Below are 25,616 nucleotides of genomic sequence, written 5' to 3'. Positions count from 1 at the left end.
GAATACGTTTCAGGTAATCTTGATACATTGACAAGACGCGCCTCCTTTTTGAAAGGTAAATTGGCGGAATGGTGCCATATGGCAGCATTACAGAAGAACTACAAGAAAATAAGGGGTATTAATAAGCATACTCCTCTATGTTGTAGAAAAAATGATCTTCCTACGGTTATAGGGAATAGATCACAGGGATTTAAGAGGAAAAAATTCAGAAATAATCCCTACAATAAAAGAATGAAAAGTTCTTGGAAACCAAGAACATTTTGATCCAAACAAAAGGTCAGATCCTATAGATCAGGTAGAAGAAGTGGACCTACACGAGCATCCCCAGCAACAAACTCATCACAAAGCAGGGGAAGAACACAATCTAGAAGAACTTTCAGAAGAACTCATACAAGAGCAAGTGAAAGTTTTAAGGATTGCAATTGCTGGACATGTGGAGCTAGAGGCCATATATCTACAAACTGTCCAGAAAACGAGAGAAAATGAGTTAAACTCTTTGAAGCAACACCAGATATGGATGATGCGGTCTTCTTTCAAGATCTAGTCTAAGTATATCAGTTTGAGGATATCCCCTCAGATGAAAGTATATACGAAGAAGAGATATTGTTTAACCAAGATGAATCTGAAGATGAATCAGAATCAGAATCAGAATAAAGAAGAAGTGTTTCGACACGAAACACATGAGAGTTTGGCTGAGTTTTTTAGTCAAACCACGATATCTCATAATATGGTCCAAAGGATTATGAGAAAAAATCCAACATTACAAAAGTACCAAAGATTTTTGGCAAGACAAGTAGAAAGAGTCTTAGACAACCTAGGGCTTAGACAAAGAAGACATCATTTGATTTACAAAGTATCCAGAAGGGAAATGGCAATCCCTATGGAGTTAACAAGTAATCAAATAGAGATACAGTTAATTCCTTTTGAAGAAGTAAGAGAGGAATTGCAGAAGCTGAAAAGTGAGGTAGCAAGAACGATGTCTTGGATTCATATTGGAACAATCCAAATAATGATCAAGGCAACTTTTAAAGAAGGAATAGATTCACCCATAGATATCGTAGTATGTGATAAAAGAATGGGGAATATCCAAGATGCTGTTCTGGGTACAATCTCAGGAAATCTATGTGCAGGGAAAATTGTAGGAGTTATTTATCCAAGAATAGCCTACAATTTAGCTGACAGAGACTTTAGTCGAGCCTTGACGTTGCATCAAAACTTCAAGAAAAAAGATTAATAAAGGAAGGTAATGGACCATATTCTATTACTTATCAAATTTCATATGATCTTTCTAATACTCATAATTCTGAATTATTTATTAGAAATGAGTTTATTGAAATTCCAGAAATCTTTGGGAAAGTTGCTCAAGCAATGTACCCGGAAAGAATCGAGTCTTCTTTAATTCAAGAAACAGACATTCAAATACAAGATAAATCGGTTCTATACAGAGATCTTAAAATAGAACCCCGTAGGTTATCTTTTCAAGGTGACCGAATGACAAGTCGAAGGTGGGAAAAATCTCCTATTCAGAAAATTCCACCAGAAAAAAAAGAGTTTTCGATAATAGGAAAACTTAGATCTCCAGAAGGATGAAAAAAAGTCAAAATAGTATTCGAAATTACAAGTCACAGGAACCAATTTCCTTGTAACTCGATTTACTATTTAGAGCAGCAGGTAACAGGAACTTACCAAACATTAATAAATATTCACTACAAGAAAAAAGGCCAACCACAACGCTTTTTACGCGTTGTTGTTGTCCCAGAAAAAGCGTTGTCGTAGGCAGTGTTGTAAAAGACCGCGGTCAAAGACAACACGAAAAAAGCGTTATGATATTCGGAAAAGACAACGCTTTAAAAGCGTTGTGGTATGCGGAAAATACAACGCTTAAAAAGCGTTGTGGTATTCGGAAAAGACAACGCTTAAAAGCGTTGTTGTTTCAAGAAATTACAACGCGTAAAAAGAGTTGTAGATCTAAGCAAGGACAACGCTTTTTAAGTGTAAAAAAGCGTTGTGCTTTCTAGAGATAGCTTAAAAAAGCGTTGTGCTTCTTTGTTAATTTGGGTGAAAAAATGTTGTCGTTAAAAACGTTGTTTTCGACTTTTTTTTTGCAAATTTAAATGTCTATATAAATAACATCATTAAAATATATGAAAGTGCAAAGATGTGGGACGAAATATTCTCATAAAAAGAACAAGATATTTATCTAAATCACACTAAAACACATTTAATACTGAAAATCTTGGTAATATTTGTGCCATAATGTGAGACCTCGATTCTAATCATCTAATCTCAGGATAAACAATAATAAAGCATACAAGATTACAAGTAATGAATTTTTTTTTTATACAACACATGCACGGACCCCCGTGCACACATCCGTGCACGGGTCCGTGCCTACAATTTCAAAACCACACGGACCCCGGGTCAAGTCCGGAAGGGGGTCCGTGCAAAACATAAAAAATAGCCAATTTTCTGCCAGCCTACATGGACCCTTACACATGAAGGGCACGGGGTCCGTGCATGCACAAAAAAAACCAAGATTCTGAAATGCGAGGAGGCACAGACCCTTACACAAAAGAGGCACGGGGTCCGTGCTCTGCTACACCAGAAAAACCTCAGCAATTACAGAGCCGAAATCAAGCAATACAACTCCCAAATTTTCATCAAAACATAATCATGCATTAAATCACAATCTCTCCAAATAAGACATGAAGTTCTAGAGTTGATCAATACTCAAAAGGATAGAACATGCATCGGTTCTAGCTATTACAATCCTAATACAAACAAGTTCGATTACATAATCGACTTCTAAAACACCAAGGACTCACTCTATCAACTCGACCATCTAGCCATGCGATCTCTGACTCTGTCCTGCCCCACCTGTTGCCAAGCACACATACAAAGACAAGACAACAGTCGGATAATCCGGTGAGAATAATATTCCCAGTAAAAGAGACTAGCATATAATAACATGTAAATATATCAAAACATGATATCAAATCAAATTCCACATATTTCTCAAGTAATTCATTAAATTGCGGAATTAAAATGATATGCATGACTTTAAAACTTCTGGATTATCAGACTCAGATAATCAAATGAAATTCTTCTTTTTTTCTTTCTTCGGTTTGGGATCCCGAGGTTAAAATATCCAACGATTACACCGAACTCCCCTTTCGAGATGGACGAGGTATATTTTAATCCTCTAGACTCTAGGGCATTATAGTGAGTTAATCGACACTTGTAGTAAATCGCCTACCAAGGCCACTCAGCTATAATCTCCAGATCGTCTAATTCAAAATGAATAATCAATCGTCTCAATATGAATGCATATGTAATCTCATGCATTCAAATATAAATTCAATCATAAATTCATATAAGCATATCAACATGCAAGTATGTGATTTCTTCTAGGACACTCGAATGAATCCGGATTCGAGTTAATCGTCCTATACCATTTCAAAGTCATCTTATACCTTATTCGCTTCGAAGGTACTTCAATCTGAAAAAAATCAATAATAAGGATAATAATCAATATCCAATCAAATTCATTCAAAACTCAATCAAACTTCTTCGATCGATAAATAAAAAAATCGATACTGTACCGACTTCAATCTTCCAAACTGTCCAAAGCTGCTATCTCGCAACTCTGCTGACTTCAATTCAATCTATCAGAAGGAGTCATAAGGATCAATATCGACATCAAAAGCTCACTCAAACTCGATACGATCAAAACATAGAAATGATATCCAAAACTCAAACTGACGGCATAATGGCTATAAACTGATCCAACCGGAAACACAGACAGCAATTCAACAATCCAATAAACTCATTTCAATCAATACATATAATTTCCAATCCAATCCCAACACATCTCAAATTCAAAGATTTTGAAAATCACTAAGAAAATCATAACAATTCCGATCGTCGTTAGATTTTTGAACCGTCTTAGATATACGATCACTGCAAACTCATAATCATCCTCTCCGAATATCAATCAATTCTAAAGACATCCAAAAATTCAAACCTCTTAGAAATAAGAGAAACTTACTTCCAAACGGAGCACTATATGCTGTGATTGCTAATCTGTCTTCAGAATTAAATTCCAACGGACGGATCGACCGGAAACTCAAATCTGAAAGCTTGAAGAAACGTTTCCCAAGCTTCAATGAGGAGAAACGTGATGGAGGAGATGAAGAAGGCTAAGGAGACTTGGTCAAATGAATTCCAATACCAAATAATATAACAAATCTAATTTTGCGTTTTAGTCCTTGAAATTTCCAAAAATTGCATTCTAGTCCCTGATCCAAATCGAATCGGCCCTCGACTTCTAGAATCTCTGATTCTTTCAAATAAAGTCCATTAAGATAATTTCGGGGCGTTACACATAACATGTGGACTGTGTGTCAATCCTAACAATGCAGTCTCTCTGAATAAATACGAAACAAGTGACTACAGAAGGAACTGTTGATGAGGCCCAAGGAAATGCCCACCACAGTCAGCGATGATCTCCGCCACCAGTAAGAACCAGACTTCTGAAATACGACATTAGATAACACATGTTAAATATAACACAGCCTGAAAACAAAATTTGAAATAATTGAGAAGGTAGGAAAATCAAATATGAGTGGCAAACAACATACTATGCGCATTTATGGAGAAAACAAATGATAGAACAGAGCCGCATATAAACACATAAAAAATAACTGGAGAGAATATGCTAGCATGAATCTACAGTTAAAACATTAAAGAAAGCCACAGATAACGAGTAAACGAGTGCATTTAGTTTCCACCAAATGAAATTGAGGAAGATTCCTTTTAGATACTTTGAATATATTCAGGTTCAAGCAAAGGCATTAGATGGAATGAAATAACCATAAATTTATAAATGACAACACAGTGGAAGCATATCAAACTCCAACACGATAGCCTAAGGACATAATATTTCAAATAGGTTAGCATATTTTTTTTTAAATTTGTCCTTATTAAAAAGAAACGGCCCCAATGTACAGGGACGAAACCAACACGAGGCCGACAAAATCTACACCGGTGTAAGAATTTTGCAAGTGGAAACATAAAGTCACACAAAGATTCTCAAAGCACTGATCCTTTATAATGCATTAGTTGTTGCTTCCATTGTTTTAACTTGACAGAGAATAAAAAAATTGACCTGTACTCACCCAAGAGATTGCAATCCACCAATAAACTCCTGCTTTGAGAACTCCCACATTGTGGCAGCCTTCATATGCCATGAAACAACCAGCTGCAGTCCAAACCAATATAAACGTATGTCATGATTATGGCCATTCCCATATATATCCAATCATTTTCAATGTTAAGTTTGTTGTTTATAGATCTCTATAATCGGTTTTTCCATCACTTTTGTTTTTGGATGAATTGGTAAATAGTTTGAAATTTTGTTTTTCCTAGACACGCCAATGTAGTTGTATAGACTCTTTTTTATCTAAAAATTTACTTGTTGAATAAAATAAATTATGTCTATGATCAATGGGTCAAAACAAGGTAGGAAAATTTTTAAGAGAAATAGACAAAACAAAAAAATATGATGCATCTGCAATCGATAGGTTAGATGGCTAAAGAATATTATTCCCAATTCCCATGACTCAAAATCCTTTATTTCACAAAAAAAAAAATAAAATTTGAACATCGCAGAGGACGATCCATAAATTCTCAGTTACAACAAATTAGGTACTGATTGCTGTAAAGTGTAGACATTTCACTAAATCCTGGAGTTCTCTTGAGCAGCAGTTTGCAGGTTCAGATTTAATTTTAAAAAGAAAAGGGTAAATACCAGCACAACCCTTAAAAAAATGTTGCCACCTTTGTGGCTCCACGTATGACCTATTATCATTATTTTTAACGTGTTATTTGATTAAAACCACATAAAAATGTTAACTTATGCTAGATGTTCAGAAAACACGGTTTTAGAACTTACCATGACAATGTCCTGAGGATCAACTTGACAAATAAAAAAATCCAAAGAATATTTAAATAACACTCAATGGCATAAAAAAATATAAACTAGAGATGAAAAAAATGTGATCCAAAAAAATCCACAAGGCACAAGGATGTCGGAGGATGCTTATCCCCAAATCTCTGAATAGGAATTACTAAACGATAACAAAAACCTGTAAGTGAGCAGTTGCAAAATCTACCTGAATATCATTGCACAGGAGAGTGATTCCATCAGCCAATATCATATCAGTATGTGTATCTGCACACCATGGCAAAGTGTCTCAAGGTTTCAGGCTAAAAAGCAGGCAGTAATGTAACCAAGAATTGTTGTATAGTCCAATAAATTAGACTTCAGATGCTTTCCCAATTCAAAGGAAAAGAGAAATCAAGAAGAATGCCATGGAATTTGAATTTATAAATCAAATAACAAGAAGGGAAAGGAGAAAGGCTATATGCCCTCAGAAATCACATTAGCAAGTTCTCAAAAAGAAAACCTTTGTATCTATTGTCGTGCTTCTCTAAGTGCCTAGTGTCAGCAAATGACTTAATTTTGGGCTGGCTGTAAAATATATCAAATTCTCCTTCAAGTTGCCAGTCGCTGGACTTCAGAGCCTGGATGGAAACTTTTTCACTGCGTCCAAAGCAAAAACAAGATAAACTGCATCTCAAGACACCATTCACCAATACACAGTTCACACTACCTAAACAAAGCTCATAAATCTATATCAATCACAGTCCTTAATCCAAACTGATCAGTAAATGTGCCTTCTACTACCTACAAGCACAGTCCTTAATCCAAACTGATCAGCATAAATACGAGAATTATTTGTACCAAATTATTTCCTTACCAAGGCTTATCTTCCATCATAATCTCTCAGCTCAAATCAGACTTTTTAGTTGATTCAGATCACCAAAATAAACTTTTTCTTTCTTTTTTTAGGAAACACTTCCAAAAAAAAATCCCCAAAAATCAGAATCATCAATAAAAAAACAACATGAACCTCAAAAAGCGCACTTTTGTCTCGCGGGTCCATCCCCAGACCCACCATATTCCCGCTAACACTATTCATGACAGAAACTGTACATGCTACTAAATGTAATAGGAAACAAAACCACAAAAACAACAGTAAAAAGGAGATTCCAGCACGGGTAAAGATTCCTATATCCCGCAGCCGTTTACGGACTCTCAAGATTCAAAAGGATCACACTTTTTAGTGTAACTATTACAACACAATCCAAAGATCACTGCTTTCAGGAAAGTCAACATGGTTAACTAGCCCAAATAATCACAAATGAACACATACCACACTCTCAAAATTATGGCAACATCTCCTAGCACAAAAGTAAAAAAAAAAACTTCCATATAATCCCGTGAGGCATAAATCAAAGTCAAAATCTTCTCATAACTCAATTTCAAAAAAAGGATAATAATTTATACACACAATAAGAAGCCTGCAATGTTCGTTACAACAATGCATCACATGGTCAAAGGATAGCTGTAACGCCCCGTTTTTATCTTAATTGATGTTATTTGAGATATTAAGTGATTTCAGAATTCGAGAGCCGATTTTTATTAATCAGGAACCTTTTTGAAAATTTCAGAAATTTTAGGGACTAAAACGCAAAATTGAGCTTTGTTATATATTGGACTTTGACTAAGTCTTTTGCACCACTCCATCATCCCCTCCACAACGTTCCTTCACCATTGTAGGCGATCAAAAAGCTTCCAAGCTTTTGTGATTTCGATTTTAACTCGATCCGTCCGTTGGAATTTGATCCGAAGTAGATATCTGCGATCACAGCATCGAGTGCTCCGTTTGGAAGTAAGTTTCTCTTATTTCTACGAGGTTTGAATTTTTGGATGTCTTTAAAATTGATTGATATTCGGAGAGGATGGTCTTGAGGTTGCTGTGATATTATATCTAAGACGATTCGAAAATTTATCGACGATCGGATTTGATATGATTTTTCTTATGATTTTCGAAACTTAGATTTTTGAGATGTGTTGGGTTTGACTTGGAAATGATGTTAGATGATTGGTTTGAGTATTTGGAATTGATATTCTGCTGTCTGCAATTTCGGTTTGATCAGTTTACAGCCGTTATGCCGTCAGTTTGAGTTTTGGATATCGTTTCGATGTTTTGATCGTATCGAGTTTGATTGAGTTTTTGATGTCGATATTGATCTGTGACTTCTTCTGATAGATTGATTGGGAGTCCTTGGAGTTGCTAGAGTTGCAGCTTTTGTCAGTTTGGAAGAGTTGAGCCGGTATAGTATCGATGTCTTTCTATATCGATTGATGAACTTGAGTTGATATTGAATTGAGGATTTATTGTTTTACAGATTGAAGAGTGTGAAGCGACGAGAAGAGGTATAAGACGACTTTGGAATGAAATAGGACGATTAACTTGAATTCAGATTGATTCGAGTGTCCTAGAAGAAATCACATATTGCATGTTTATATGCTTATTAAACTTATGATTGAATTGATATTTGAATGCATGAGATTTCATATGTATTCATATTGAACCGATTGATTATTCATTTTGAATTAGACGATCTGGAGATTATAGTTTCGTGGCCTTGGTAGGCGATTTACTACAAGTGTCGATTAACTCACTATAATGCCCTAGAGTCTAAAGGATTAAAATATACCTCATCCACCTCGAAAGGGGAGCTCGATGTGATTGTTGAATATTTTAACCTCGGGATCCCAAACCGAAGAAAGAAAGAAGAATTCCTTTTGATTATCTGAGTCTGATAATCCAGAAGTTTCAAAGTCATGCATATCATTTTAATTCCACAATTGAATGAATTACTTGAGGTATATGTGGAATTTGATTATATACCATGTTTTGATATATTATGTGATATTGTATGCTAGTCTCTTTTACTGGGAATATTATTCTCACCGGATTATCCGGCTGTTGTCTTTGTTTGTATGTGTACTTGGCAACAGGTGGGGCAGGATCAAGTCAGAGACCTCATGGCTAGATCGGGAATGAGATGATAGAAGTGAGGCTTAAATGTTAGGAGTCATTTATGTATTTTTGAACTCCTGTTGTTTTGTATAAGTCGAACTAGTTGGAACTTATGCATGATTTTTGTTGAAGATTGTATGCATCTAGAATCGAATACTTTTATATCTTATTGAATGAGATTATGATGTTTGGAAAGTATTTGATAGAGTTGGAGTTGAATTTTTGAGGAAAAACCAGTTTTATTTCTGGTACAGAGCATCTCGCTCGATCGGTAGAAGTTCACCGATCGAGCGAGCACCCCTATACCAGATCAGAGAGTTGGACATTTTTGTGTCCGCTCGATATAAAGATTTTACCGATCGAGCGGGGGTCCTGTTTTTGCTGGACAGTGGATTTGGAATCCTTGGCCGCTCGATCGGTAAGAATTTACAGATCGAGCGGGAACTATTCAAAAAAAGAAGAAGATATTTCAATGTCTTAATTCTTATTGTTTAATTGTGTTGATCAATTTCTTCACTCTAAGTTTACGATTAAAATCGAGGCCTCACATTAAGTGGTATCAGAGAGAGTTAAGATCTTGGACTGAATTTAGAAGAGAGCGGGGTAGATCGAGTCTGCTTGTATTGGCTTCTCGCATGTGTTTGAGTTATTTAATTGATTTATTAAATACGATGCGAGCATGCTTTATTGATTGAGAATTATTTGAATTACATGATTATGTGATTTAATTTATAAAGCATGAATTGATTGAGATATGAACTATAATCTTTCATTGGATCCGAGTTCCATCTTTTGAATTGTGTTAGAAGATCAGAGGTTGTGGGACACTGGAATTTTGAGATTGAGATATCTGTGTCCTAATCCCTTTGATTTTAGATGGGTACTCGAAGAAGATTGAACTTGAATACTCCGCCAGTTTTTCCTACGACTGAAACTCCACCTGTAGTGACTTCTCAGAATGACCAGGGCGATACGGTTGATAATCAGATGGATGCCACGGCTACCCCTATGGAAACCTTACTGAAGAGGTTTCAGTCTTTCCGACCACCGATCTTGAAAGGTACAGAGAATCTCGTGGATTGCGAGGGCTGGTTGGATGATATAGATCAGCTTTTTGATTCTCTCGACTATTCCGATGACCGGCGAATTAGATTGGTTATTCATCAGCTGCACGGAGTGGCTAAGAAATGGTGGACCTCGACTAAGAAAGCCATGGAGAACAGAGGTACGTTTATCAACTGGATTCTGTTCAAGACTGAGTTTTATAAACGATTCTTCCTAGTTTCGTACCGTAAGGATAAGAATGTCGAGTTCGCAAATTTGAAGCAAGGAAATTTGAGTATCGAAGATTATGTTACCAAATTTGACAGTCTATTGAGGTTTGATCCACACATTTCTGACAATGAGGAAGCGAAAGCTGACCACTTTATTAACAGTTTGAACCCTGATATCTTTGTTCTGGTGAATACCGGAAGGCCGAATAACTTCTGATTCAATGGATCATGCCAAGGGTGCGGAAGCTGGACTGATAAGGCAGAGAGGGAATCAGTTTGCCCCTCAGCAACAACAGATGCAGTTTCAGGCCCAACCGTCCCAATACCAGAATCAACCACCGAGGACTGAAGGTGTTAGCAGTGGAGGTTATAAGAAGAATTACTTTCGTCCCAAAGGAAAGCAGTTTAAGAACTCGCGAAGCAGTTCTTCAAGTTCTGGTGGCTCGAAACAGAACAGTTATAGCCAAGGTTCAGGTTCCTTTGGTACTTCTTGTAGCAAGTGTGGGAGGTCGTCACTCCAGTGACCAGTGTAGGGAAATTTTTGGGAATTGCTATATTTGTCAGCAGACGGGGCATTATGCTAGACTTTGTCCTCAACGGGGCTCTGAGCAAGCACATAGTGGAAATGCTTCTCTACAGTCATCTCAGCCTCAGAGGCAATTGAATGCAGTTCACTCTTTCCAACCTCAACAACAGAATCGTCAAGGAGGCAACCAGAATTTGAACCAACCTCCTAGACAGCAGGCGAGAGTGTATGCTCTGAATGAGGATCAGGCTCAGGCTGCACCTGATGATGTGATTGCAGGTAATTGTATGATCTTTGATTATCCTACTAATATTTTGATAGATACAGGTGCTTCTCACTCTTTCATATCTGAGAAATTTGTGTTGATGCATGCCTTGCCTTTTGAGCCATTACCTTCTGTAGTTTCTGTTACTTCACCTTTAGGTGGAGGAATTGTTTCGAGGAATTTTGTTAGGAATTGTGGATTGAGTTTTGAAGGAAATTTGATCGAGTTCCACTGTATTGTACTTGGTTTGTCTGACTTTGACTGCATAGTTGGCATAGATGTTTTGACTAAGTACAGAGCTACAGTAGATTGTTTTCAGAAGATAGTCCGTTTCAGACCAGAGATGTCAGACGAGTGGAGATTCTTTGGTAAGGGTTCTCGTTCTAGAATTCCTTTGATTTCTGTATTGTCTATGACTAGATTGTTGCAGAAAGGATCCGAGGGATTTTTTATTTATGCGATCGATGTTTTGAAGTCTAGCACTGAGTTGATTGATATACCAGTGGTTAGAGAGTTTCCTGATGTATTCTCAGATGAAATTCCGGGATTACCGCCTATTCGTGAGATTGAATTTGGCATCGAATTGACGTCAGGTACTTAGCCGATTTCTAAAGCTCCGTATAGAATGGCTCCGATTGAATTGAAGGAATTGAAGGAGCAGTTGGAAGAATTGATTGCCAAGGGATACATTCGACCTAGTGTATCGCCTTGGGGTGCTCCTGTTCTATTTATTAGAAAGAAAGATGGCTCTATGCGTCTCTGCATTGACTATCGCCAATTGAATCAGGCGACGGTTAAGAACGGGTATCCTTTACCTCGTATAGATGATCTTTTTGACCAATTGCAGGGTTCGTGTATCTATTCGAAGATAGATTTGAGGTCTGGGTATCATCAACTGAGAGTTCGTGAAGAGGATGTTCCTAAGACTGCGTTTCGAACGAGGTATGACCACTTTGAATTTTTTGTCATGTCGTTCGGTTTGTCTAACGCCCCAGCGGTATTTATGGGGTTGATGAACCGAATCTTTCAGCGTTTTCTAGATGAGTTTGTTATTATTTTCATTGACGATATCCTGATCTATTCGAAGAGTCGTGCTGATAATGCAGGGCATCTGAGGATTGTTTTGCAGATTTTGAGAACCGAACAGTTGTTTTCCAAACTGTCAAAGTGCGAGTTTTGGTTGGACCGAGTCATTTTTCTTGGTCACATTATCTCGGGAGATGGGATTTCTGTCGATCCCAGCAAGATCGAGGCAGTTATGAACTGGCGTAGGCCGACTTTTGTGCCTGAGATTCGAAGTTTTATGGGTTTAGCTGGTTACTATCGCAGATTTATCCAGTGTTTCTGCCGATTACCCAGCTGACTCAGAAGAACGCGCCTTTTGTTTGGACTGAAGAGTGTGAGAACAGTTTCATTGAGTTGAAGAAGAGATTGACTAGTGCTCCGATACTTTCTATTCCATCAGGTTCTGGAGGTTTACAGTGTATTGCGATGCTTCCCATTTTGGTCTTGGATGTATTCTTATGCAGAGGAAGCACGTGATAGCGTATGCGTCGAGGCAGTTGAAACCGCACGAGACTTGCTATCCAGTTCACGATCTTGAACTCACTGCTATTGTTTTTGCCTTGAAGATCTGGCGTCACTATTTGTACGGTGAGTCTTTTGAGATCTTTTTTGATCATAAGAGTCTTACATACTTGTTTTCACAGTCTGAGTTGAATATGAGACAGAGGAGATGGCTAGATTTATTGAAGGACTTTGACCGCGAGATTAAGTATTACCCGGGGAAGTCGAATGCAGCTGCCGATGCTTTGAGTCGCAAGCTTTGTTCTTTATCTCTTTCGACCATCGGTGTGTCTCGTTTGATTAACGACTGTTGCAATTTTGGATTGGAGTTTGAATCAGATAGGAGTCCTATCAGAGTTTGTGCTATCCTGGCCGAGCTAGAGTTGTTTGTGTCGATCAGATAAGCACAGAAATCCGATGAGAGTATTCAGAATTCGATAGAGAAAGTGAGATCTGGACACAAGTCTGAGTTTCAGATCAGTGATGATGTTTTATTTGTGAATAATCGTATTGTCGTGCCTGATATTGTTGAGATGAGATAGAGTATTCTGCGAAAGGCACATTGCAGTCGGTTCAGTGTTCATACAGGAGGCCAAAAGATGTATAACGACCTGAAGAGTCAGTTTTGGTGGAAGAAGATGAAGAGTGATGTTGCGAGGTTTGTATCACGTTGTCTGAACTGTCAGCAGGTGAAAGCCAAGAAAAAGAGGTCGGGAGGTCTTCTGCATAGTTTATCTGTTCCGGAACAGAAGCGGGATCATATCTCGATGGATTTCGTCACGAAACTACCCCGATCTGTTCGAGGATGCGATGCCATTTGGGTAGTGATTGATCGTTTGACAAAGTCTACTTGTTTTATTTCGTATCGGATGACATATTGTCACGATCAGATGGCCGAGTTGTATGTTAGAGAGATTGTCAGATTTCACGGTGTGCCGAGATCGATTGTTTCAGACCGAGATCCTCGGTTTATTTCTCATTTTTGGCACAGTCTACAGGAGGCTCTTGGTACTCGCTTGCACTTGAGTACAGCATACCATCCTCAGACCGACGGTCAATCAGAACGGACGATTCAGACTCTGGAGGATATGTTACGAGCAGTGGTGCTTGACTTTGGCACTACTTGGCAAGATTCATTGCCTCTCGTTGAGTTTTCATACAACAACAGCTTCCAGACGAGTATAGGAATGACACCATTCGAAGCGTTGTACGAAAAAAAGTGCAGATCTCCTATGTACTGGGATGAGATGTCTGAGTCCCCAGGCTTGGGACCAGATATGATTCGTGATATGGCTGAGCAGGTGAAGATTATTCGATTGAGAATGAAGACTGCTCAGGATCGACAAGCGAAGTATGCGAATATCCGTCGCAGACCTCTATCTTTCGATCAGGGAGACCGAGTATTCTTGAAGATTTCTCCGTTTAGAGGTACTGTTAGATTTGGGAAGAGAGGGAAGTTGTCACCGAGATTCATCGGTCCATATGAGATTTTGCAGAAGATAGGTGATCTAGCCTAAAAATTAGCACTTTCTCCTTCTTTATCTGGAATTCACGACGTATTTCACGTCTCGATGTTGAGGAAATATCACCCCGATCCTTCTCATGTTCTTCAACCTGACGAAGCCGAACTTGATGAAACTATGAGTTATTTCGAGAGACCGATTCAGATCCTTGACAGAAATGAGAAACAACTCAGAACCAAATCGATCCCTTTAGTGAAAGTTCAGTAGAGTCATCACGGAGTCGAAGAAGCGACTTGGGAGACAGAATCTGACATGAGGCAGAGATTCCCTGAATTATTCATCTGATGTGTGTTCTTAATTCTGTTCTTGAATTCTTAATTATCTACTTGCGAGTTGATATTGCTGATTTCGAGGACGAAATCTATTCTTAGAGGGGGAGAATTGTAACGCCCCGTTTTTATCTTAATTGATGTTATTTGAGATATTAAGTGATTTCAGAATTCGAGAGTCGATTTTTATTAATCAGGAACCTTTTTGCAAATTTTGGAAATTTCAGAGACTAAAACGCAAAATTGAGCTTTGTTATATATTGGACTTTGACTAAGTCTTTTGCATCACTCCATCATCCCCTCCACAACGTTCCTTCACCATTGTAGGCGATCAAAAAGCTTCCAAGCTTTTGTGATTTCAATTTTAACTCGATCCGTGCGTTGGAATTTGATCTGAAGTAGATATCTGCGATCACAACATCGAGTGCTCCGTTTGGAAGTAAGTTTCTCTAATTTCTACGAGGTTTGAATTTTTGGATGTCTTTAGAATTGATTGATATTCGGAGAGGATGTTCTTGAGGTTGCTGTGATAGTATATCTAAGACGGTTCGGAGATTTATCGACGATCGGATTTGATATGATTTTTCTTATGATTTTCAAAACTTATATTTTTGAGATGTGTTGGGTTTGACTTGGAAATGATTTTAGATGATTGGTTTGAGTATTTGGAATTGATATTTTGCTGTCCGCAATTTCGGTTTGATCAGTTTACAGCCATTATGCCGTTAGTTTGAGTTTTGGATATCGTTTCGATGTTTTGATCGTATCGAGTTTGATTGAGTTTTTGATGTCGATATTGATCTGTGACTTCTTCTGATAGATTGATTGGGAGTCCTTGGAGTTGCTAGAGTTGCAGCTTTTGTCAGTTTGGAAGAGTTGAGCTGGTATAGTATCGATGTCTTTCTATATCGATTGATGAACTTGAGTTGACATTGAATTGAGGATTTATTGTTTTACAGATTGAAGAGTGTGAAGCGATGAGAAGAGGTATAAGACTACTTTGGAATGAAATAGGACGATTAACTTGAATCCGGATTGATTCGAGTGTCCTAGAAGAAATCACATATTGCATGTTTATATGCTTATTAAACTTATGATTGAATTGATATTTGAATGCATGAGATTTCATATGCATTCATATTGAACCGATTGATTATTCATTTTGAATTAGACGATCTGGAGATTATAGTTGAGTGGCCTTGGTAGGCGATTTACTACAAGTGTCGATCAACTCACTATAATGCCTTAGAGTGTAGAGAATTAAAATATACCTCATCCACCTCGAAATGGGAGCTCGGTGTGATTGTTGAATATTTTAACCTCGGGATCCCAAACCGAAGAAAGAAAGAAGAATTCCTTTTGATTATCTGAGTCTGATAATCCAGAAGTTTTAAAGTCATGCATATCATTTTAATTCCGCAATTGAATGAATTACTTGAGGTATATGTGGAATTTGATTATATACCATGTTTTGATATATTATGTGATATTGTATGCTAGTCTCTTTTATTGGGAATATTATTCTCACCGGATTATCCAGCTGTTGTCTTTGTTTGTATGTGTACTTGGCAACTGGTGGGGCAGGATCAAGTCAGAGACCTCATGGCTAAATCGGGAATGAGATGATAGAAATGAGGCTTAGATGTTAGGAGTCATTTATGTATTTTTGAACTGTTGTTTTGTATAAGTCGAACTAGTTGGAACTTATGCATGATTTTTGTTGAAGATTGTATGCATCTAGAATCGAATACTTTTATATCTTGTTGAATGGGATTATGATGTTTGGAAAGTATTTGATAGAGTTGGAGTTGAATTTTTTTAGGAAAAACCAGTTTTATTTCTGGTACAGAGCATCTCGCTCGATCGGTAGAAGTTCACCGATCGAGCGAGCACCCCTGTACCAAATCAGAGAGTTGGACATTTTTGTGTCCGCTCGATCGGTAAGATTTTACCGATCGAGCGGGGGTCCTGTTTTTGCTGGACAGTGGCTTTGGAATCCTTGGCCGCTTGATCGGTAAGAGTTTACAGATCGAGCGGACACTATTCAAAAAAAAAAAAAAGATATTTCGATGTCTTAATCCTTATTGTTTAATTGTGTTGATCAATTTCTTTACTCTAAGTTTACGATTAAAATCGAGGCCTCACAACAGCAATTCCTGACTTTAGGTTTATTCAGAATGAATGTGAATCAATATGAGCCAAGGCTCACACAATTGAGAATACTCCAGAAGATATGAAAGTTAACTCAAAAAATTTTATTAACCTAAAGTAAATCGTGAAAAGAGCAGCTGATTTAGCATCTCAACTAATACTTGATAGTCAATTCCAATCTGAATTAAGATTTACCAGCAGTCACAGACTTGGCTATTTTGAATTTTTTGTGCCAATTCTTTATCAGTCTGAAGCAACAAGTAGAATGCAAATTACCATTTTTATAAAAACATGTTACAAAAGCAGAGTAAAATAAAAAAAAAAGAGTGAAAGTACCAAGGCTGGATTCAAGCAGCATGAAACACAATACTCGTATGAGTTGCAACACTATGAAACAAGATTGCATCCACTGCTTATTCAGAAGTAGAGATAAATAGAACATTATAAAAAGCTTCAAGCAAATGAAGATGATGCCCATTTGAGATAACCATAAACACGTTATTTCAATTTAATTGTTTCTTCAAGAACAATAAACAAGACATGCATTTTATTTGGAAACACTAGTTTCAGAAGACTCAATAAACGCAATCAACCAAGAAATCACGGAAAAAATGGTCCTGCCATTTCTATGTAAGGTGTTTATGTTCTTTGTTTTATAAGCTAAAATGTGCGGGGAATACGTCAAGAATGTCCAAAACAAACAAGATGATAATGACAATGAGACAGAGTAGAAATTTTCTATTAGAAGACTTAAAGAGCCAACTCACTGACAAGAAAATTGATCTCCTTTTCCTGTGCAACAGCGAGACAGTGGGTCAACAGATAGTGCATCGCATACAAGGCCTGCAAGAAAGCAAGCTCGTTGTCACAGTATAGATATCAATATAAATTTTATAAAATTGGCGACAAGAAAAGAAAAGGCCATCACAAAAGGCGAACAAATCAAATGTTTCTGTATATGCTTCAGCTTCTAGTGTTTCTAAAGCTTTTTGGATTTGGATGAATCCCCTTCTAAAGAAAGGTTACGAATCACCTCTCAAGGTTGAGGACATACCTTCCCTTTCACCGGAACACATAGCCGAACGAATGTCGGAGCTCTTTGCGAGAAATTGGCCTAAGCCTGAGGAAAACTCGAAGCACCCTGTTATTAGAACATTAATTCGATGCTTCTGGAAACAATTCTTTTTCACTGCTTTTCTTGCAGTTGTAAGACTTTGTGTCATTTATGTTGGTCCGGTACTCATACAGCAGTTCACAGCAGGGGAGAGGAGTTCTTATTGATATTACCTTGTGGGTATCCTACTGGTTGCAAAGTTCTTGGAAGTTTTGAGTTCTCACCAATTTAACTTCCATACCCAAATCTTGGTATGCATATTCGATCAACACTTATTACTTCTTTATTCAAGAAGGGATTAAGGCTATCAGGTTCCGCAAGACAAGAACATGGGGTTGGTCAAATTGTAAACTACATGGCTGTGTATGCTCAACAACTCTCGGATATGATGCTGCAGCTTCACTTTTTGTGGCTAATGCCATTACAGATTACTGTGGCTATAGTTATACTTTATCAATACTTAGGTCCTGCCACATTTGCTGCACTCTTGGGACAGGCATTGATCATGCTATTTGTCTTATTTTGTGCCAAGAATAACAATGGCTACCAGTTTAACATAATGAAGAACCGTGATTTGAGAATGAAAGCAACTAATGAGATGCACAATTGCGCGTAGCAAATTCAATACCACTTTCACAATTTCAAAAGCAATGCAGTGTGGGAAATCAAGAACCAATATATACATATAGCACAATAAATAAAAAACATGAGAGAAAATGACCTGTGCAATGGCAAAACAAGGTTGAAAGTAAAGTCAACTCCAAATAATGAAATAAAATGTAAACAAATCCTTTCGAATGGCTCTTTTTAAATGAACGAGAACACCTGTCATCTCCTTTTAACGAAATCTCCAATGAACTAAGGCTAAAACTAATGAGGTACACTGATACACAACTAAATAAATAATACAGTGAACAATTTCAAACTAACTTTGACGAGAATGCTTAGAGTACACAAATATTTTACAGAAACAGTGTAAATGAGTGAAGGATGCTTGGAATTTGACAGGAAAAACAAATATGCAGCTGAACGTTGGAACTAGAAATATATATCTACCATATGCTGAACTAATTCGATCACTCGTTTTCAGGTGAATTGATGACAATAGAAGATTAGCAGAAAGTAATGGGTCCATATTGCTTAGAATAAAAATACGTACACTGAGCCGTGTCAACTCCCCATGATTTGCAAGGCGTAAATCCAGCCCCTACAGCTTTTACGCCCAGCCCCTACAGCTCCTCGTGAATTTAAACAGATCGAGCAAGCCGCCACTTTCTCCCCCTCGTCGCCCAAGTTTAAACAGAGCAAGGTAGATCTGAAGTCTTCGCAAGCTCTTCAACTACAAGAACAGAAACAATCGATGAATGATGGAAAAGCAGAAGAAGACAGAGAAATCGCCATTAACGGTTTGTCAAATTGGAATTCAAAGAGCTCAACAAGAAAGGGAATCGCGATGGAAGGGCTTGGGGATTTAGGGTTAATCTTTCAGACGTTTAAAGAGGGACGCGATGAAGGGTTTGGAAATTTTTGGGTTTTTTATGTTAAGGCAAAAAACACAAGTAATTTCAATTTTTATTTATTATTTAATATTAAAAAAATTGGTTTATCTACAACACTTTTTAAAAAGTGTTGTAGTACATATAAAAAATAACGCTCAAAGACAACACTTTTTAAAGCGTTGTCTTAGATCTAAAAAAACGCTTAAAGACAACGCTTTTTAAAAAAAGCGTTGTCTTTTATGAATTTTAAAAAAATAACGACAACGCTTTTCCTTAAAAGCGTTGTAATTTAAAAAAAGACAACGCTTTTTACCAAAAGCGTTGTCTTTTAAGTGTTGTGTTTGAACATTTTTGTTGTAGTGATTGGAGAATTGGAAGTTCAAATCTGTGGAATTCCAGGAAAAGAAGTGGATCAGCTCATTCTTGGCCTAGAGTTTCTGGAGGACCATAAACCATGGAAAAGCCTTGAAAAAGGAATAGATTTTATGACAAAAGAAAAAACTTGGAGGATTCAATAAGAATTCTACGAGATGGAAAACCAAGACAATTGGATAAGGGACAATCCCTTAATCAGATTCGAAAACTCTGTTCACAAACAGAGGAAGAAGCAATTGTTGAAATTAGTAAGTCATGAACATGATTTACTAAACACGCATTAAGGAAGTAGAAAGGAGTAACCATACTCTACCTTCTGAAGCCTTAGGAAAACTAAAGGTGAATAGTCTTAATCGGATTACTAAGGTACAACATAGTCTGTTAAAAATGGCGGGGCCATTTAGTAATCCATTTAAAAAATGACGACAAGTCCTTTCTCCATATACATTCCGATTGGTATGTTGTATGAACAATATAAGGCTGAATACTTTGCAGCTTATATTGACTCAGGAGCAGAAATTTGTACAACAAAAAAGGGAGTCTTCCTTGAAGAATGTGAAGAAGAATTGTCAAAAATTGCTGGACGAGATTTCTCTCGAAGAATTTTAATTCTTTGCAAAGGAATAAAACAAGCAGAGATCCTTATGGGAGGAGCAGGTCAAACACCCTGGTACAAGGTTAAAACACCACCAATCTATTTCCATGATACAGGAGCAGACATCCTGTTAGAAAATAACTTCTTACAAATGTTTAAGAAGTACACACAAGACAACGAGTCAAGAAGACTTATGTTCACTACAATTTGTGATCATAAAATTATCGTTCAAAGACTCAAGGTTGTTTTTTATCGACAATTGCCGATAATATTTCGCAGCCAGCGTGGTGATAAAGGACAACCTTTTCACCCAAAAATGAAAGATCCAAGAAGGTTTGGAGAAATCATGTTGAAAATAACAACAGAACAAGAACTCCAAACAGAGGATATGGAGCTTCTAAAAGTAACTCTAAATCACATAGATATAGAGTTAGAAAATAAGGTATCCCTTGAAGATGTCAAAAAGAGGATCAAAGAAAGTTACAATGAGCATCCTTTGGCATGGTGGGATAGAAATCAACTCAAAGCCAGTCTTACTCTAAAGGAAGGCAAAGAGTATAAATTTGTCAGATATAAGCCTATCCCAATGAACATAACAGATCAAAGGAATATGAGAATGATTATCAAGGAACATTTGGACATTGGTCTAATCAAAGAAGGAGTTTCACCATATAGCAGCCCAGGTTTTCTGGTCAGAAATCATGGTGAAATAAAAAGAGGGAAACCCAGGTTAGTTATTAACTACCAAGGTATTAATAAAATCCTGGAGTTTGATGGGTACTTCATACCCAGTAGAAAACATTTAATTAGCTGTGTACGAAATGCTAAAGTGTTCTCAAAATTTGATTTTAAGTCTGGATTCTACCAGATTCGAATGGAAGAAGGCAGTAAGAAATTCACAGCCTTCTCTACACCACAAGGACATTATATCTGGGAAGTTATACCTATGGGATTGGCTAATGCACCCCAAATATTTCAAAGAAAAATGGATAATCTTTTTAAAGATTATTTCAACTTCATGTTTGTTTATATTGATGATATTCTTATAGCATCAAAAAACATAGATGAACATGTTAAACATTTAGAGATTTTCTCTAAAATTTGTAAACAAAGACTGGTTTTATCTGAAAAAAAAGCAGTCATAGCCACAAGAAAAATTGAATTCCTTGGGATTGAGATTGATGAAACTAGAATAATTCTACAATCCTATATTGTGGAAAAAGTAAAGAATTTTCCAGATAAACTCAAAGATGTAAAACAACTCCAAAGTTTTCTAGGAGTAGTTAATTTTGCAGGGATGTTCATAAACAATCTGGCAATGTACAGAAAGGTGTTCAACCCTTTGTTAAAAAATGATGCAAGATTTATATGGACCGATGATCATACTAAAGGGGTGAACCAATTAAAGGAGATATGTAAGAATCTCCCAAAAATGGCTATACCCGTGGATGAAGATGATCTGGTGTTATTTATGGATGCTAATGATGAATGGTGGGCAGCAGTGCTTACTAAGATCACTTCGGAAGGAGAAATACCATGCAGATACTGTAGCGGTCTTTTTTCAGAATCTGAAGCTATCAGATGGCATATCAACGAGAAAGAATTTTATGCAGTTAAAAGGGCTTTCGAAAAATGGCCATTATTTTTACTTGCTAAAAAAATCACTTTGAAGATTGATAACACTCAGGTAAAAGCTTTCCTAAGGAATAAGATTGAATCTAAACCTGAGAAAGCTAGGTTATTAAGATGGCAAGCTTTATGTCAAAATTATATTTTTGATAATGTTATTATTAAATCTCATGAAAATATTCTTGCAGATTTCTTAACAAGAGATGGAAGGAAGTGACGTAGATTCCATCATGAAAATGCAGAGGCATCTCAGGGAACACCTTGGGCTACTTCAAACCGAGTTCAACCAGCTTGTCCTAAGTTCCGATATGGCGGGCAGGTTACAACAAGCTGATCGGATCAAAGTATCCAATCGAATCATAGGATGTATGCAAGCTCAAACTCAACTATGGGCTGCTATTCAAGGGCCAATTATGTGTGCCATAGAAAAACCACCGGTTTCTCAAAAACAAGAAATGTTAAAACCATTGGTTTTACAAGAACAAGAAATACAGCCACCAGGTGTAAAACAATATGTTGAGGATTCTAATACTCAAGAAACAAGCGCTAATCTATCATCAGCTTTTGATGATCTAGATAAAGCAACAATTGATGATGATAACTCATCAAGTCAACCCTCCGCCTCTGGGTAAAAGAGGAAGAGATCAATCTTAGGCCCCACACTGACAAGGGCAAATCTAAGATCGATACTAACCCAGCTGTCATTTCTCCATTTCAGGTTTATCAACAAAGATGGGAGAAATTAGGCACAAGAAGTGAAATCAACCCGAGCACTTGCAGGGTTGATGTTGCAGGAATATATCCAAGGGTTTGGCTAAAAAACAGTGTCAATCCTAAGGATGTAAAGCTATGACATGAATTTGGGGCTCTAGCCTCAGTTTATACAACTTCACCAGGCTTCCAGGAAATATCACAACTACCAAAATGAATTCAGGAAGCAGTCCAAGAAACATGGGCAAATAATGATCATTTGTCCAGAGGAGATGTGCTCGAGTTATACTTTTTTAGTGCAGCTCCAGAACCAACAGGGAAAGGATCACACGAGCCCTTTCATTTCATCAAGCTAAGGAGACCTGACATGAATAATCAAAGATTTATCAAGGATCTTATATCTGAAGAAATACCATTGGTGTCCACTTTTGGAGAAAATGAAATTTCAACCATAAGGGCATGGGGTATTTGGGTTTGTCTCACCGAGATGGATAAGGTCAAGTTTCCGTTCAAATTTTATCAAAATTCTGTGAACGGATCATTCTTGTTAAACACAATGACATGAAAAACTACGGCTTTTGCGGAAGAACTCTTCGAAAAGAAGAGGAACTTTTTGTGGAACAACAAGCTGACGAGGAGTAAAGAAACTCGCCGAAAATTTTGTAACATGGCTCATATCGGAAGATGGTCAGAGAATATCTGCCCAGAATGTCCAAACCAGAAGGAGCCAGAATTCGGAAAAACCTTCAAACCCCGAACGGATCGAAAAGATTTTTCCGAGACAAGCAAAGGTGGACAGGGACTACCAAAACCGCGTTTTCCCAGGGGCCCACTGCAAAAGCAAAAGATGCCCCGACAACAATAAAAAAGGCATGTGAGGAGAATAAATCCAAAAAAAAAGTCAAGCATGTGACTCCTCCACTAGTAAAAGATGTCATCGGGCATGTGACTCTCCCACTAGCAAAAGATGTCATCAATAATGACATAAAGAATTCAAGACAGCTGTAAGATTCCCTGAAGTTTCTCGGTGAAACGAGTGGAACTTCGGCTATAAATACAGGATTTTGAGGAAGCTGAAGACATCGATCATTTCCTTCAGTTTTCTTACGAAATAAAAATTATTGTAATATTTCTCTTTCTGAGTTTGTGTTAAATCTTTGTTTTATATATTTCAAGAACAAGACTAATATGAGTAGCTAAACTAGTTATTTCCTCCTCTTCAAAGGAGGTTGATTTATGTAATAATATGTTGTCTGAATAAATTTCCTAAGTCTCTTGTTCATCCATGCTTATATTTTATAATTAATTTTATATATCATACGCCTTAAGGTAGAAAACGAATTAAGGTTGTGCTGGGTGTCGTTGAAGGAGCTTGTGCAAAAACCATCTATTGCGACTGCGTGGTTGAGTGTGAGGAGCACTTCATAAAACTCGGCAGATATGACCCGACGACACTATGGTCAAAGGGGTATTTAATTTTAATTAATCTTACGGAAGCATGATGGGCTTATGCATAACTTTAATAAAATTGGAAAATAAAGGGCAGAATAGGTATTATTTAGTTTTAAGGACATGTTCGAGACACTTTTTAATTGAAAGGGATATTTTCAGGATACGAAAAACAAAAGGGATATAATTGACTCAACAACGAAACTAGAGGGATATATTTAGGAATTATCCCCTTAATTATATAAGTTTCCCTTCAATTATTTTTTGATTGGGATTCATGCTGTCCTCGATTTTTTTATAAAATTGTTTTGGAGCTATCGTTTTTCATATGATGGAAATGAAGAAAATCTCAAAGTATTGATTTGTTAAAAAGTTTTTCAACCACACCTCATTTAATAGAGATGAGATGATTAATGCCAACTCAATACAAGCTTATTAAATATCCGGTGAATTTTAAATTGAAATATCTTACTCGGTACTATGTTTAGAAATTATTTTTAATTCAAAAGAAGAAAATTCAATAACAATAAAAAAAAAAAATCAAGTTTCCATCAGAAAGGTAGAAAAAAGAAAAACAAACAAACCTTTCACACTTCGCCTTCCTAAAGTCCCAACGAATAAATCCGACAATTAAATAAATTGACGTGACATTTTAAAAAGAAATTGTAGAAAAAATCAAAGCAAGAAAACCTGGACGAGTAAGTCTTGATCCCACGCCTCTCAACTTTCATATTCCCATAGCGTTGATTTATTGATTTATTATCGGACGTCCCATTCCCCCACTCGTTCGCGCACGTGCACCTGCTTTCAATTTGGATAGCCCTATTCGGCCCCACCTCCCACTCTCAATCTCTAAAAATTTATTCTAATTTTAATCTAATTTAATTTTTAGTATGAAAAAAAAAAAATTCAAGAGATGGGTCCACCGGTGAAGTTTGGTTAGTTAGATGCTATCTATAAAAGTGAGATTTTATTATATGTGTAATATTCAAATCATTTATCTGATGGTCTACATCTAAATTAAGGGTGGAGCCACACTTGCAGCCCGGGTGGCCAGAAATTTTTTCAAATTTTTGTATATATAAATTTTCAAAACTTTTGGATTAATTTGATATTAGCCAGGGAAGCTCAATCGAAAATATTAAAAGATTCGGGAGCTTAAAGTTTTAGCCTGGTAGACCAAAAATTCTGGCTTCGCCACTGATCTCAACACATATGCATAATTAATATTATAGGGTTGACGTGACAAATCATGGTTGTTAAATCTCCTATTAGGGTACTACCCTTAAGGTAGGTTGAACTAAACTCTGTAAGAGCATTGTCTTAACATACATCTAACGGTTGACATAGATCAATACATGTAGGTCCACATGTATTGATGAATGACCACTCTTAGATCTATCATGAGATAATTCTCTTACATGTAATATTCAATATTCTGTGAATTTTAATATGGGCCCAAGTTTAAAAATGAGTTCAATCAAATCAAGTTTCGCGTTTAGTCAGAACATAAAACTCTCGTGAGACAATTTTACGTGTAAATCTTGTGAGACGAATTTTTTAATTGAATCACCTATGATAATGTATTACTTTTTATGCCAAAAATATAGCTCGTTTCACGAGTAAAGCTCCGTAAATTGTCTCACATAGACCAACTCTAGTTAGAATTATGAAACGTTAAATAACTTATTTTGATAGTTTATAACGAGAACTGTT

At 36.9% G+C, this 25,616-nt stretch overlaps 1 protein-coding gene across 3 annotated transcripts; it reads right to left on the bottom strand.

Annotated features, from left to right (window-relative positions):
- Positions 1 to 2,780: 2,780 nt before the first annotated feature.
- Positions 2,781 to 24,702, bottom strand: LOC140867328 (uncharacterized). 3 transcript variants are annotated; one of them, XR_012145113.1, is made up of 10 exons: positions 24,591 to 24,702; positions 18,802 to 18,981; positions 17,296 to 17,371; positions 6,468 to 6,604; positions 6,174 to 6,232; positions 5,178 to 5,260; positions 4,049 to 4,532; positions 3,603 to 3,665; positions 3,392 to 3,499; positions 2,781 to 2,877 (listed from the first exon to the last, which is right to left on the bottom strand). XR_012145113.1 is itself a non-coding variant. In XM_073272405.1 (4 exons), the coding sequence occupies exons 1-3, from the start codon at positions 17,749 to 17,751 to the stop codon at positions 16,876 to 16,878; spliced, it is 303 nt and encodes a 100-aa protein (XP_073128506.1). In that variant the 5' UTR covers positions 17,752 to 17,762; the 3' UTR covers positions 16,746 to 16,776; positions 16,865 to 16,875. The 3 variants fall into 3 exon arrangements, 1 of the variants encoding a protein (XP_073128506.1); XR_012145112.1 differs by having other exon boundaries at positions 17,300 to 17,371; XM_073272405.1 differs by lacking the exons at positions 2,781 to 2,877; positions 3,392 to 3,499; positions 3,603 to 3,665; ... (4 more) ...; positions 18,802 to 18,981; positions 24,591 to 24,702 and adding exons at positions 16,746 to 16,776; positions 16,865 to 16,937; positions 17,583 to 17,762 and having other exon boundaries at positions 17,300 to 17,371.
- Between the last annotated feature and the right edge of the window lie 914 nt (positions 24,703 to 25,616).

The sequence above is a fragment of the Henckelia pumila genome, chromosome 4, assembly GCF_033568475.1.
Source record: "Henckelia pumila isolate YLH828 chromosome 4, ASM3356847v2, whole genome shotgun sequence".
In the NCBI taxonomy this organism is placed as follows: domain Eukaryota; kingdom Viridiplantae; phylum Streptophyta; class Magnoliopsida; order Lamiales; family Gesneriaceae; genus Henckelia; species Henckelia pumila.
This window is presented reverse-complemented; position numbering and strand designations above follow the sequence as displayed.